Source organism: Mytilus californianus, unplaced genomic scaffold (assembly GCF_021869535.1).
Source record: "Mytilus californianus isolate M0D057914Y unplaced genomic scaffold, xbMytCali1.0.p SCAF_9, whole genome shotgun sequence".
Taxonomy (NCBI): Eukaryota; Metazoa; Mollusca; class Bivalvia; order Mytilida; family Mytilidae; genus Mytilus; species Mytilus californianus.
Genome location: NW_026262745.1, coordinates 79,854,376 through 79,868,044, shown reverse-complemented (window position 1 = coordinate 79,868,044; position 13,669 = coordinate 79,854,376). Strand labels below are relative to the sequence as shown.

General features: G+C 33.0%; 1 protein-coding gene across 1 annotated transcript; it reads left to right on the top strand.

Annotated features, from left to right (window-relative positions):
* The first annotated feature begins 1,840 nt into the window (after nucleotides 1-1,840).
* Nucleotides 1,841-12,253, top strand: LOC127716500 (uncharacterized). Its single transcript, XM_052222736.1, has 6 exons — nucleotides 1,841-1,913; nucleotides 3,677-3,863; nucleotides 6,326-6,414; nucleotides 8,111-8,200; nucleotides 9,997-10,122; nucleotides 10,851-12,253. The coding sequence occupies exons 1-6, from the start codon at nucleotides 1,865-1,867 to the stop codon at nucleotides 11,072-11,074; spliced, it is 765 nt and encodes a 254-aa protein (XP_052078696.1). The 5' UTR covers nucleotides 1,841-1,864; the 3' UTR covers nucleotides 11,075-12,253.
* Nucleotides 12,254-13,669: the final 1,416 nt, after the last annotated feature.

The following is a 13,669-nucleotide window of genomic DNA, read 5'->3' as shown; positions in this document are numbered from 1 at the left end:
TAAGCCCTTTTCAATTGATTTTTATAGTTTGTTCATATGTTGAACTGTTACATAGGGGAGGGTTAGACACCCGCTAACATGTTAAACCCCCTCACATTTAGTATGTGCCTGTCCCAAGTCAGGAGCCTGTAATTCAGTGGTTGTCGTTTGTTGCTGTATATCATATTTGTATTTCGTTCGGTTCTTTTTTACATAAATCAGGCCGTTATTTTTCTCGTTTGAATTATTTTACATTTGTCATTTCGGGGACTTTTATAGCTGACTATGCGATATGAGTTTTGCTAATTGTTGCAGGCCGTACGGTGACCTATAGTTGTTAACTTCTATGTCATTTGGTCTCTGGTGGAGAGCTGCATTGGCCATTAAACCACATCTTCTTATTTTCATAACTACTGTTAATGAAATATAAAAAAAGCACGAAGAGCAATGTACAATGTATAGCCTAAAGGGTGCAGGCCTCCATGCAGAAAATGGTTTAGACAGTAAAACTTCAATCTCTCTTATAAGAATATATATTCTGCCAATATTAACCTATGGTTTGGAAATTTTATTACCAAAAGGTAAAACACTGAACAATGTTTCTATGCAATACAAAAAAAAAATGGAGTACACAAAGTTTGTCTTTAAATATTAATGTAGCTGACTCTGCAGTTTATACTTTGTCTGGTTAATATTACTTCCTATTGAAGCTAAAATCCATATTAAACATATTAATCTATTTGGAAATATAACAGCTAAGTGTGAATCAATTGAATGGCGACTAGATGAAAGACAACTACAGATAAAATCTCACAAAAGCCATAGTTGGTTTATTGAAATTAAGGAAATATGTTTAAAATATGGAATAACAGACTTGTGTCAAAATTTCAATGGAAAAATTTAGTTAAATCCAAAATGTATACCTATTGGAAATCAAAAGGATATTAAACCCTAAAATTCATGGAAAATAAATATAACATTGGATTTGTACATCCTTTAGCAATTTCGGTCAGTGCAAATCTAAACGATATCAGAAAAATTCAAGTACGTCTCAAAATTGAAACTGGGAACTATATCCTACAAGCTCATAACGCTTCAGTATTCAATTTGTAAAGTAATAAAGCAGCTAAAACACTTGAACACTTTATCTTAATTGTTATGTGAAAAATTAGAAGACGCAAGAAAACCACTTCTCTCAAAATTTTTAAAAAGAGGAAGTCTAATTTTAACTTAAGACATTATATCCCCTCCAGTTGATCTTCTACAGTTAACTATCAACCCGTTCTGTTATGTGAACATAGATGTAAACAAAAATGCTTTTGAGGAAACCAGTAATATCTTAAAACCCCTATGTAGACTAGAAACTTGCCTGGTCGTAGTTTATTGACTTGTATATCCCGTTAAGCCTGGTCGTAGTTTATTGACTTGCATGTACATCACGTTAGGCCTGGTCGGTAGTTTATTGACTTGTATATCACGTTAGGCCTGGTCGTAGTTTATATATATCCCGTTAATCCTGGTCGTAGTATATTGACTTGTATATCACGTTAGGGCTGGTCGTAGTTTATTGACTTGTATATCACGTTAGGCCTGGTCGTAGTTTATTGACTTGTATATCACGTTAGGCCTGGTCGTAGTTTATTGACTTGTATATCACGTTAGGCCTGGTCGTAGTTTATTGACTTGTATATCCCTTTATGAACGGGGAAAAGCGGACAATACAAGATTTATATTATATCCAGTTCCGTACATTAAACAAAATCATATTTAAATACCCTTGTATTGTTTTGAAGGACAAAAATATGCAATCAATTGTCGCGTATCAATGCTCATGATTTATATATAAAGTTAAACCACAAGGGTATTCCCTGACTTCAACTGAAAAATGGAGTTATTAGCTGTCCTAAGTTTGACATGTTTTATAAAATTTACAGGTAAGAATCGTATATCTAGTAATTACCTTAGGTAATTACATACTAGAATAAAACATTGTTTTAGCTTTTAATTACTGTATTGTTTAATCATTGCTATTGAATTACCTGAACTTCCATATACCAGATTGTCCCATCACATTTCTACCAGATATCATATACATGTATAAATGTAGGAAAATCTAATATATATATATATATATATATGATTTAATTTGGGATTTCTAAATATATCTGTAATACAGGGTAGTACTTTTGAGGTTGTTAATGTGCATTATTTTGAAACTAGGAAAACAGAATTATCGTATTCATTATCTGTTTATACATTCCCGTTAATATTTAATTCTCTTCATTGATTATATTCATTATAGCATATCAGTTCATAATTTGAACTTGACAGTGGCTATGATGAATAAAATCGATGACAATTATTTTTTCTTTACTTTGCTCTTTTCCCAAGACTATCGTTTTTCAGTAAACTATATTATATATTTATTCATTCGTCGTCCGATCGAGAACATGTTAAAATAATGATAACTAGAATCTAGAATTTAGTTACGGATGTTAATTAAATTTTTAAAACCCTTATATAAAACTAACTTTTACCCTGAGACCTAAGTCTCAAAGAATATTCATTATACATTTGAGAACTGTGCACTTGTATTAAAGTCAAACAAAATTAATTTGCCGTTTTCTGGAAGACCTTTTATACTTATTGGTTAGTCTTTATAAACGCATACTACTGAAGGGTAAGCAAGCAAAATATATATGAATGCATGGGACTTTGTTATGAAGAGACAGTCAGACTGATTTGAAAAAAAATCTTTCATATATATTACAGTAAAACACGCCCGTTGTAATGTTTAAATTTAAAGTAATCATTTGAGCACACACAAAGACACATCGATGACTTTGTGTTAGTATGCATCGAACACATATATATATCATCAAACATTTACAGTAGAAGTAGTTTGTCTTACCACAGATGTAATAGTCTTTATATAGATATAAGAAGATGTGGTATGAGTGCCAATGAGACAACTCTCCATCCAAGTCAAAATTTATAAAAGTAAACCATTATAGGTCACAGTACGGTCTTCAACACGGAGCCTTGGCTATTTTACGAATTTTTCCTTTGATCTTGCTGACTGATAATTTCCGTTCTCAGCGGTGTCGAGGGGTCCGGCGACTTACAGAAAAGAGCGACGATTTACAGAAAAGAACCGAAAAGGACCAAAAAGAACCGAAAAGGACCGAAAAGAACCGAAAAGGAAATCGATTTTTTTGTAATCGAAAGAAATTTGCAAATTGCAAATCATTTAAAACCTTATACTGTGACAGGACTAATTTAACTTGCATGTGAAAAATTACAGGTAGGATCGGATGCCTATCTTATAGAATAGAAAAATAGAAAAGAAATTTTTTATTCACCAAATAAGGGCCCCTAGTAGGGCATATAGCATACAAACAATGATATCATAAACAATAACATATGCAATACACAGACAATAGATATGTAACATGTGTAATAATAATAAAAAATACTACAGGAAACGCACACAACAAAATAATAGCAATATACTATAATTCAATTAATATTAACACGTTTTTAAATTTCCAGATGTAAGATAAAAGTAAAGCCATTTTCAGTTCAATATTGCCTGCTTCAGTAGGACACTTTTCGACATGATTCCTATTCAGAAAATCTGTCAACCAAGAAGCTATCAATTGACCTTACTTTGACATATTCACATCTTTTTTTCCAGAATCTATTCATAAAGACAACTGTATATTCCATAAATCATGGTGGATTAACCAATGGGTTACAAATGATGGAAAAACAGAAAATTCACTTTACATAACAAATTCAACGATAGCAAATTTCCGGATTCCTAGTATTACATCTGAAACGTTTCACTGTTACAGTAAAACACAAAACATTTACTTATTAAGGTATGTATTCTCTGGCACCATCTGACGGTGTTTATATATCCCAACTCGTTCGTTATGCCGTGTCGGTAGTGAAGTTTTGGATTTCAATGATCGTAATCTATGTATTACAGGTGAACTATTAAGTCAGGGATTTCATTACCACAAATTACTTAATACCTTTACTTCATTCTTCCATAGATACAAAGATTTGGTTTGCTAGTTTGGCTATATCTGTTAAAAAAACTTATTTCAGACGGAATATCACATCCTAAATGTTGTTTACCGAGCCCCGGAAATTTATATACGTGTAGCCGGAGAGCATATTCTACTTGCAAAATCGCATGTCTCCACCGGGACTCGAACCCGGGACCTCTGTGTTACAAGGCAGCGCGTATACCGACTGAGCTAAAGAAGTACTTCCTTAGCTCAACCGTTTACGGCTGACTAAGTATCTACTAATGAAGGGAAGCAATCCCGTCACACTTCCCCAACCTCAAGAATCATCATACCATTATGACTCTCACACACATACCCTAGCTAGAAATCCTTTCTAACTACCATGGGTTTTTATTGTTGGGCGCCAATGTAACCGGAGAGCATGATTCTACTTGCAAAATCGTATGTCTCCACCGGGACTCGAACCCGGGACCTCTGTGTTACAAGGCAGCGCGTATACCGACTGAGCTAAAGAAGTACTTCCTTAGCTCAACCGCTTACGGCTGACTAAGTATCTACTAGTGAAGGGAAGCAATCCTGTCACATACGATCCGGATAAACTTATCAATCCTTTAAATAAACTTATTCTACAAGGTTACCAATTCATCACTGTAATTAGATCTTTGAATATTGTTTTTATTGGTATAAATATTGATTTATCAGTAAATAAAAATTATACGAAATAGTTTTTTTTATAGACATATGCACGTTAATGGTACTACAGTCTGTCAATACCTTTATTTTGACATTGCACAAAGTCATGTTTTTCTCTGACTGTTAATGACATCTTTACACTAAATACATTGGATGTTGGATGCGTACTGATTGATATTTTAGTGTTACCTACATGATTTTATTATTAGTTGTTATTGGCTTTGAACTAGCTGTCAGTAACTGCGAGTACTCTCAGATCTGTACTTAGTGTCCTTTTTGTTGTTAGGGATGAGGGATGGATAAATACCCTTCCACGTCCAGTCTGTGTTTATGTTGATGTTTTTCTGCTTTGTATCGATCTGATGAGTTAAGCCTTTTTCAACTGATTTTTATAGTTTGTTCTTATGTTGTGCTGTTACACCACTGTCCCAGGTTAGGGGGGAGGTTGAGCGCTCAAAAACATATTTAACCCCGCCGCATTCTTTATGTGCCTGTCCCTAGTCAGGAACCTTTAGTTCAGTGGTTGTCGTTGGTTCATGTCTGTCATATTTGTTTTTCGTTAATTGTTTTGTTATTAATTAGGCCGTTAGTTTTCTCAGTTGAATTGTTTCATATTTTTTATGTCGGGGCCTTTTATGGCTGACTATACGGTATTGGTTTTTCTCATTGTTGAACGCCGTACGGTTGCCTATAATTGCTTACATCCACTTTATTTGAACTTTGGTGGATAGTTGTCTCATTGGCATCATACCTCATCTCCTTATTTTTATATAAATAGTAAATTAATATCTCGATCAACATTATTTTGAATAAAAAAATATGGTAATTCAGTTATTCTTCCTCATAACTTTGTTGGAGCAGTTATTGTACCAGTAGCCTACCCCTGTTAATGAAGTCCGTCTTGTGTGAACATGCACGAGCGTAAACGCTATACGATAGAGCAGAAGATATATGTTTGCGGTGAGAAATGTGAAGTTGACAATTCGAAAGTTGAAATCATCCCTTTTGTCATAAATTCTAGTTTGACGTTGTCCATCTGTGTCACTATTGAGGAAAAGATCAGACCTTCAACTTCCGGTAGTATTCTTAATCACAAGTTCACTGGCATAAATAAGTTGTAAGCACTCGTTGCATTGGGGTGTATTAAGTGACAGGACATCATAAATATATCTAAAATATTTATACCAGGGAAACTTTGGACGATGAACAATCCTGTCCATGAGTCCAGGGTGATCTCCATTTTAAGTAAACTAGCAAAAAAGACTTTGTTAAAGATAAATCCCTATGCCTATAAAGTAATGTTTATCTAAAGAACTGAAAGGAGTCAGATGGATAAATATAGATACGAAAAGTGGTGTTCCATAGGTTCCCTGTAATAAATGAAAAATAAATATTCCGTAGAAAAATGTGATTCACGTTATCTGCAAAATGTTAATGTACTAATATTCCTTAAACCTGTTTCCACGTTTCTAATTCAGGAATACAGTTTGTTTAAAAAAAGTCCTGAAGTATAGTTTTCATATAATGCGCTCGTTGTCACATGAATAATTGAATGCACCTGGTAATAAACCAAAATAATATGAATTCTCAGTAAGTTATTATTCTGGTTACAGAAGTACGAGGTCTGATGGTTTGCCGGAGTATGTATGTATGATGGCAAATGAAGTCAGAAGGGATTTATACTGTCTTTATCTAATTAAAGGTAACAATAGTTTATGGAATATAACATGTCAAAATGCATGCAAACGATACTAAATTGTTTCCCGGACAGTAAATGTATTCTAACGGATGAAACAGTGATTTGTAGTTCCAGTGATAATGGTTTACTTTTACAAATTGTGACTTGGATGGAGAGTTGTCTCATTGGCACTCATACCACATCTTCTTATATCTATTTTTGTATTATTAACATAATTACATCTGACTGGGCAGTGTATCCTTCAACCTTTTTTTTCATATATAAGTATGTGTGATATACGACATTGATTTACAAAGGTACACACAAAATCAGTATAGAAAGGACAACCCCAACTATTGATACTATAGATAACATTTACTAAATTTACTAAACAATACCCTTTAAAAAAAAAACAAACAAGAAACCCAGTGAAATAGAATAAAACTCAGCAATCATGACTTAAAACGGTGAACAAGTCTATGAATCGTTTGCATATTGTATACATAAGTGCTTCTAGTTGTCGTAAGGATTTTTACTTCGTCGAATGTCTAGCTTATAATCCAGGTAAGAAGTTGACCCTTTATTCGTTTCTAAAAATTTTCATACTAGTACTAATTTGCCATTTTACCAGTAATTGCTGTAAATGGCGTGCCGGTTGAATTGGTTTATTACTTGCTTGTATAATTTGATTTGGTTTTGGTAATATCTCATTGCTGAAGACCTTTAACGATATCTCATTGTTGTTGACCTTTGGCGATATCTCTTTGTTGATGACCTTTGGCGATCTCTCATTGCTGATGACCTTTGGCGATATCTCTTTGTTGATGACCTTTGGCGATATCTCATTGCTGATGACCTTTGGCGATCTCTCATTGCTGATGACCTTTGGCGATCTCTCATTGCTGATGACCTTTGGCGATATCTCATTGCTGATGACTGGGATATGACTTTAAATTGTCTATAATCAGAAAAAAGTTGTTGTTTGTGTGCTTATTTCAATATAACTTAACTGGTATGATGCAGTTATGAAGTTTAGGAAAAAAAAAATTTCAGTGCTAATACATCAGTATTTGTTCCCACATATAGTATGAACATTCACTTATTTCTGAACCTATGATCTTTACTGTTTGTGTAACTATGGTCTCATTATTTGTATGGTCTTAAGTTCGACCAGTTTGTCCTTTGAAAACAGTTAGATAAGGATGAATTGATAAATACGTTTATAATTTATTCTTTATAATTTTAAAAACATTTGTCATGGTAGTTTTTTTTTTCTGATTTATACAAAAGAATAGAAAAACAAAGGATATGGGGTATCCATCCATGACACAAAATCAGTACATGCACAACAAAAAACACACAATAAGCAAAGGAACAGCGCTTTAATTGCTGTTCTTCATCTCAAAGTCACAGTGAGGCCTTCAACACGGAGCAAAAAAACCAACTCTCACCTCAATGCAAGTTCAAGACGGCCCCTAGCACACAAAAAGGCATGTTTTACGATTTGTAAACATGCTATGAGTCATTAAATCAAAAGGACACCAGTCATCGTGATATTCAAATTAAAATATAGCAATTAAATTGGATTTTCGAGTGTTTACAAAATGAATCAAACTAAACAGGTGTTGAATTTCAAATCCTACAGATAAGGTACAATTTGTGTATCTCACATATACGCTGAAATTGTATTTACGAATTACCAATCTTTTTTTTTCTATAGAAAATTCAACAACAGCAAGTGGAAACATACCTGCTTGTAGTATTTGTACAAGTTCCTCGTCACCTAGAATGTATACGCTTAAGCACTTTGGTAAGTCATAACTTCAATCAAACTTGGCTAACAGGTTCTGTATTTGTTATTAAGAACGTGCAACTAAAATACGCCAAAAATAATGTAGAATAATGGACTCTTATGCAAAGCAGAAACAGGAAATAAAGAAATTAATTAATTTTTATATAAATGCAAAAATTAGTTCCGATTTTTTTTCATTAGCGTATCATATGGATCTCCGTTAGTACAACACGCGTCTCAGGCACATCAACACGCGTCTTTAAAGGGGGTTCTTTCGAGCCCGATGTTTTTATATTCAGTTTATGAGTAATATGCTAAAACAATTTGTTCACTTTGAGTGTTAGTTAAGAAACTAGAGACTCCAATCGACCTGTATTATTCTATTGGTTAACAAACTATGGCTTTATATGTCCCGTTGAAGCCTTATGCTGCATTTGAAATGTAGAAAATAAAGAAAGTTTGAATGCACGTGATACAGAAATTTCATTAAAAATAGGGAATAAGAATTCAGCAAAGAAAACATGCTTTTATTGTTGTTCTTCAATTGTAGTGTTTTCAGGGATGCTTTTTCATGCGCCTGATTTACTTCATCATGCACACTTATAAATATATACAGTCTACCGTTGAGACTTTAAAAACAAGATTGCTACAGAGTAGCAAACCCATATACTAATATATTGCATATTTCATATATTTACAAGGGACACAAAAGAGAGGCGAAATATTCCAAAGGTTATTTAAACTCATAATTATATAATGCAATGGCAAAAAACGAAAAACGACCAATAACTTTATACGTTATACAAAACACAATATAGAAAAATAATGACTGCGCAATACGAACCACGCCAAAAAACCGGGGTGATCTCAGGTGCTCCGGAATGGTGAGCAGACACAACTCCTGTGAATATATTTGATCAACTCAGATTTTCGAACATGTATTGCTTCTTCCAATGATATTTCCATATTATTTTCATTTCAAATGGACACAAATCCCAAAATATATACATCAGACTCATCAGTGGCGCTCGAATCAAAACAGTTAGAAGGTCAAATCAATTACGAAGATGGAGAGCATTGCAATGTTACTGTCCCAAAATGATCGATTGTATCCGAGATATTGCTGATGTAAACCTTTTGCAATAATCGATCCCGACATATACAAAAGCAGACGGTATCAAAAGGACGATCAAACATCAAAAATCGAAGAAAAAATTACAATAACATGGCAACAAGTAAAAGACATATAACAGTCTTCAAAACTAAAGACCAAGTACACGAATTGTACTAAAACTTAGTGCTTCGTTAGGGTAAACAGAATATGGAGTCGATCGTGTTGTTCATGTCCAGAACAAATCCGGTAATAAATCTCATTACGTGACGTCAAAATAGAGAAAATCAGGACGATATTGTGATTAAGACAATTGGAATACGTGTATCACATTGCTATCAGACCAACAAGAATTAATGAATCGCGTCAAGGGGTTTTTAATCCGAATTCTGATAAGATTGTAACAAAAATTACATGACCACTTTTTTACGCGATACTAGAATTTTGAAATTGAAAAATTCGCTGTAGGAAATTTAGAATATAAAATCCTTTTTCATTCTATTAGTCCAAAATACAGTGGCCAATTGAGCAATTTCGGCTTCTAACGTCGGGTTTTAATTCTTATTCCTTAGATTAGATTAATTCCTGTAACAATCAACAACGCTTCACGCCATAACGTTTAGGACTAGAATGATCGAACACATATATTAGAACTTGACGTTTTTATTTCATATTGGTCATATACCAGTAATATCATTTGAAGGTAATCAAACAATAGAAGATCCAATAACATGCAGTAATTATAAACAGCATTGCCACAAACCTTCAGAGGAATCTTCACCAGTGGAGACAGAATCTACATATGGTGGTAAAGGGTCCAAATCTGCAGGTAAAATGATTACATCTGATGGTTAAAACGAACATATCCTTCCTTTTCAAAACTATCGACAGGAAGAAACCATGTTACGATACAACAGAAGCTGGTAATGGCACAGCAACCCACGAGAAAAAAAAGAATCACCAATAGAAATGTAGAGGAAAATCCAAATGTTTCAACAATAGACCGATGTCTGTATAATAGGTCAAGCTCTCAATCGACCCATGTCTTAAACGTCAAGAATGAAAACTCAAGGCACATACGTATGTGGCGAAATTAAATCGTTTTATTTTTTTATCTCAACTCTCCTTTTTCCAAATTGGAAATAGGGGATTTCTCTATTACAACGGTGTAAAAGAGTAAAAGATAACAAAAACACAAGGACAATCAAAACAATAATGAAGGAATTCTCAAATGAAAGCAGACTATAAGAACTTAACCTGCTGATAAGATGACGTCATACACTTTCATGTAGGTCATGACAATACATGTAGCAATGGTAGATGTACATTCATGGTAGGGCAAAATTATCAACAAATTAATTTGGATAAGGTTTTTTAACAGTTGCTTGTTAGTGTCCAAGAACTTATCAAATATACCGGGCTTATAATTTTGACGGTACACCATACGCGCGTTACGTCTACAGAAGACTCATCAGTTATTCATCAAAGTGAACTGTAATGTTAATAATATGTTAACTTTGATTCATGACTTTAAATTCAGTCTTTATGTATTTTTAGGGAAAAATTCGCAGACGTACATTGTAGGCATAGTAATTGGAATATTTGTTATTGGAGGATTTTTGATTGGTTTATGTGTTTATATAGCACAGCAAAGACAGGCCAAAGAAGTTCCAGAAGAAGTAGAATTAAATAAAATAGACAGTGATGAAGGAACAGGACCCGTAGAGGATTTTAAGGATATTACAGTTGGTGAAATACAATTGGACAGAGTTGATCTGTAGAAAAAGGAGGACTATGCATAGATATATATAAAACAAATATGTGCCATTCATTATGTATACTTAGTATTTTTTATAACTGTTACAGTGAAAGAAACTTTTGATAATTTAGTTCTTCAAAATTAACATGAATAACGTGACACTGTTGTGAAATTGATGTTTTTTTTAATCTCTGTGCTGCAGTCAATTGGTTCTTTAAAGTCGACTTTTCTGTTCTTCCTAGGCTTGTTTTGCCTGAAGTTTATGATTTGGAAGATATATGTGTATTCGGTCTTTTCCTTTTTATATGACGTCATGAAAACATTTTAAACGGAGCTACATGTAAGAGATCATTTAAACCTATTAATTAAAAAATCTGAATTAATTACATATCAATGTCAAGCTACCCGTGATAATTGTCGACGTTTGCTTATCGTTTAATTTAGCAATTATTTAACGCGCAGTGGATTATAATCTTAACAGTAAGCTCTGCAAAGTTGGCCAAATGGGATAAAGGATATAGAAAAATGAATGTCACTGAAAAATAGTCTTTGTAAGGTAGAAGATGAAAATTTGCCTCGCAATATGTATTTTGCGGAGATAATTCCGACTGGACGTATAGCTGATTATTCTTACATATTGCAAAACAACTGCCAAGGTTGTAAAATACAATTAAAATATTTGCTCCTTTAATATGTTATTTCATAAAGTATTCCTTGTCTTTCAAATTGAGAAAAAAAACTTTTTAGCAGTTTTATCAAATGTTTATAATATTTCTTGCATATTTCTATCTAAACGAGTTCAGTTTATTGATACTTTATTTGATATAAATGATAAAAATGAATCCAGTACCAATTATAACCCAGAATATAGTTATAAACACAACATATGTGATAAACAACTATTATGTGAGACTATCAATATCGCTAACGACTACTATCATATAGTGATACGCTTAACTAGCTATTAACAAAGAACCCTCTCTTTTGTCAGAGCTTTTGCGTCTGAGCATTCATTTTCTCTTTAAAGTAAGTACGCGTTAAACTCGAAGAAAGTTGTGACATATCGATATACTATAGTACTTTTATAAATTAAACAATATGTTAAAGGTGGCAATCATCCGTCAGGAAGTCAAGAATATTCTGTTGCAGATAATAGTTTTGTGGTGAAAAATGAGATTTTAATAAACTCAATTAGACCAGAGTTACTTTTAATGATTCTGTCCATATAAAAACTGAATGGAATGTGGGTCATTACTTATATAAAAAAAAAAATTATTTTAAAGCGAGATCAAATGAACATAGTTTTAACAATAACTTGTAAAGTTAATCGTTGAAGAACATGCTATACCGCTCTATTATGCAAACACATTGATTCAATATTCGAACCAATATTAGACACCTAAGTACTCTAATTAAAGAGATAGCTATGTTGCTTTTAAAAAAATATGAACAGTTTTAACACAACAAATAAAAACCATTATAAGAATAAAAACGATCAAAACCAAAATATCACCAATTCACGACAAATCATGCAGCGCTAACCAAATCTGAAAAGATTCAATTCGGGAACATGATTTCTCTGTTCAAATATACGTGTGTTTCCTGTTTTCACAAGTAAAAAAAAATGAAAAAGTAATTATAATCAATAAATAAAAGGAAATACAATCGCTACGAGATATTCAGTTTTTTTCACGGAATAACATAATAAATATCAATTTATGTCTTAATACAAAATTTAGAAGATGTGGTATGATTGCCAACGAGACAACTATCCACCAAAGACCGAATGACGTAGATATAAGCAACGTTTGGTGACCGTGCGGCCTTCAACAATGAACAAAACCCATAAATAACAATATTTCAGATAATTCAAATGAGAAAACCCGATTGTACACAACAATAAACGTAAAACAAATATAATAGACAGATACCAACGACAATGACTGAATTGCTGGCTACTTCGGACAGGCACATAAAAAATGCAACAGATAAACAGTGTTAACTAGAAATATCACGAGAAACCTGAAACTGAGATGTTCGAACATTTCATTAACTAGTATCATAATTCATCATAAAGAGCATTCTAACGAAGATCTTGAAATCTACAAATTGTAAAAACTCAATTGTCAGTGGGGCATGATTGATTGAGAATTAGGGCTATCATATGAATGAATGGTAATGTTTGGTAAAAATAACTAGTTCTTATATATGTTTTATAGATCTACAAATTCTTGTATGTGATTTATTTGCTTGGTTTACCAATGCACTGACAAACTTTACATAAAAGTCTTTCGGACCACTTGTATTCTGTTTGTTGGTGCAATGCCCAGTTTACACACCACTTACATCTAGATAAAATGAGTTTAAGAGCTTAGACTATTATATCAATAAAAGGAAGAAAAGATACGTTAATTTGTGTGTTTTGTCAAGTAGTTAATATTACATGCGTATTCTAAACCAATTGAACAAGGTTGAGTAGGATGAAAGGTGTGAGATTTCGAGCTCTATAAAAAAAAAACGCAGAAGAAATGGTTTAGCACGATTACGAGTATACAGGTTCTTCCTTGTAAATACAATACAGTGTCAATGTTTTTTCATTGTGTATTGTTTTTGTTTT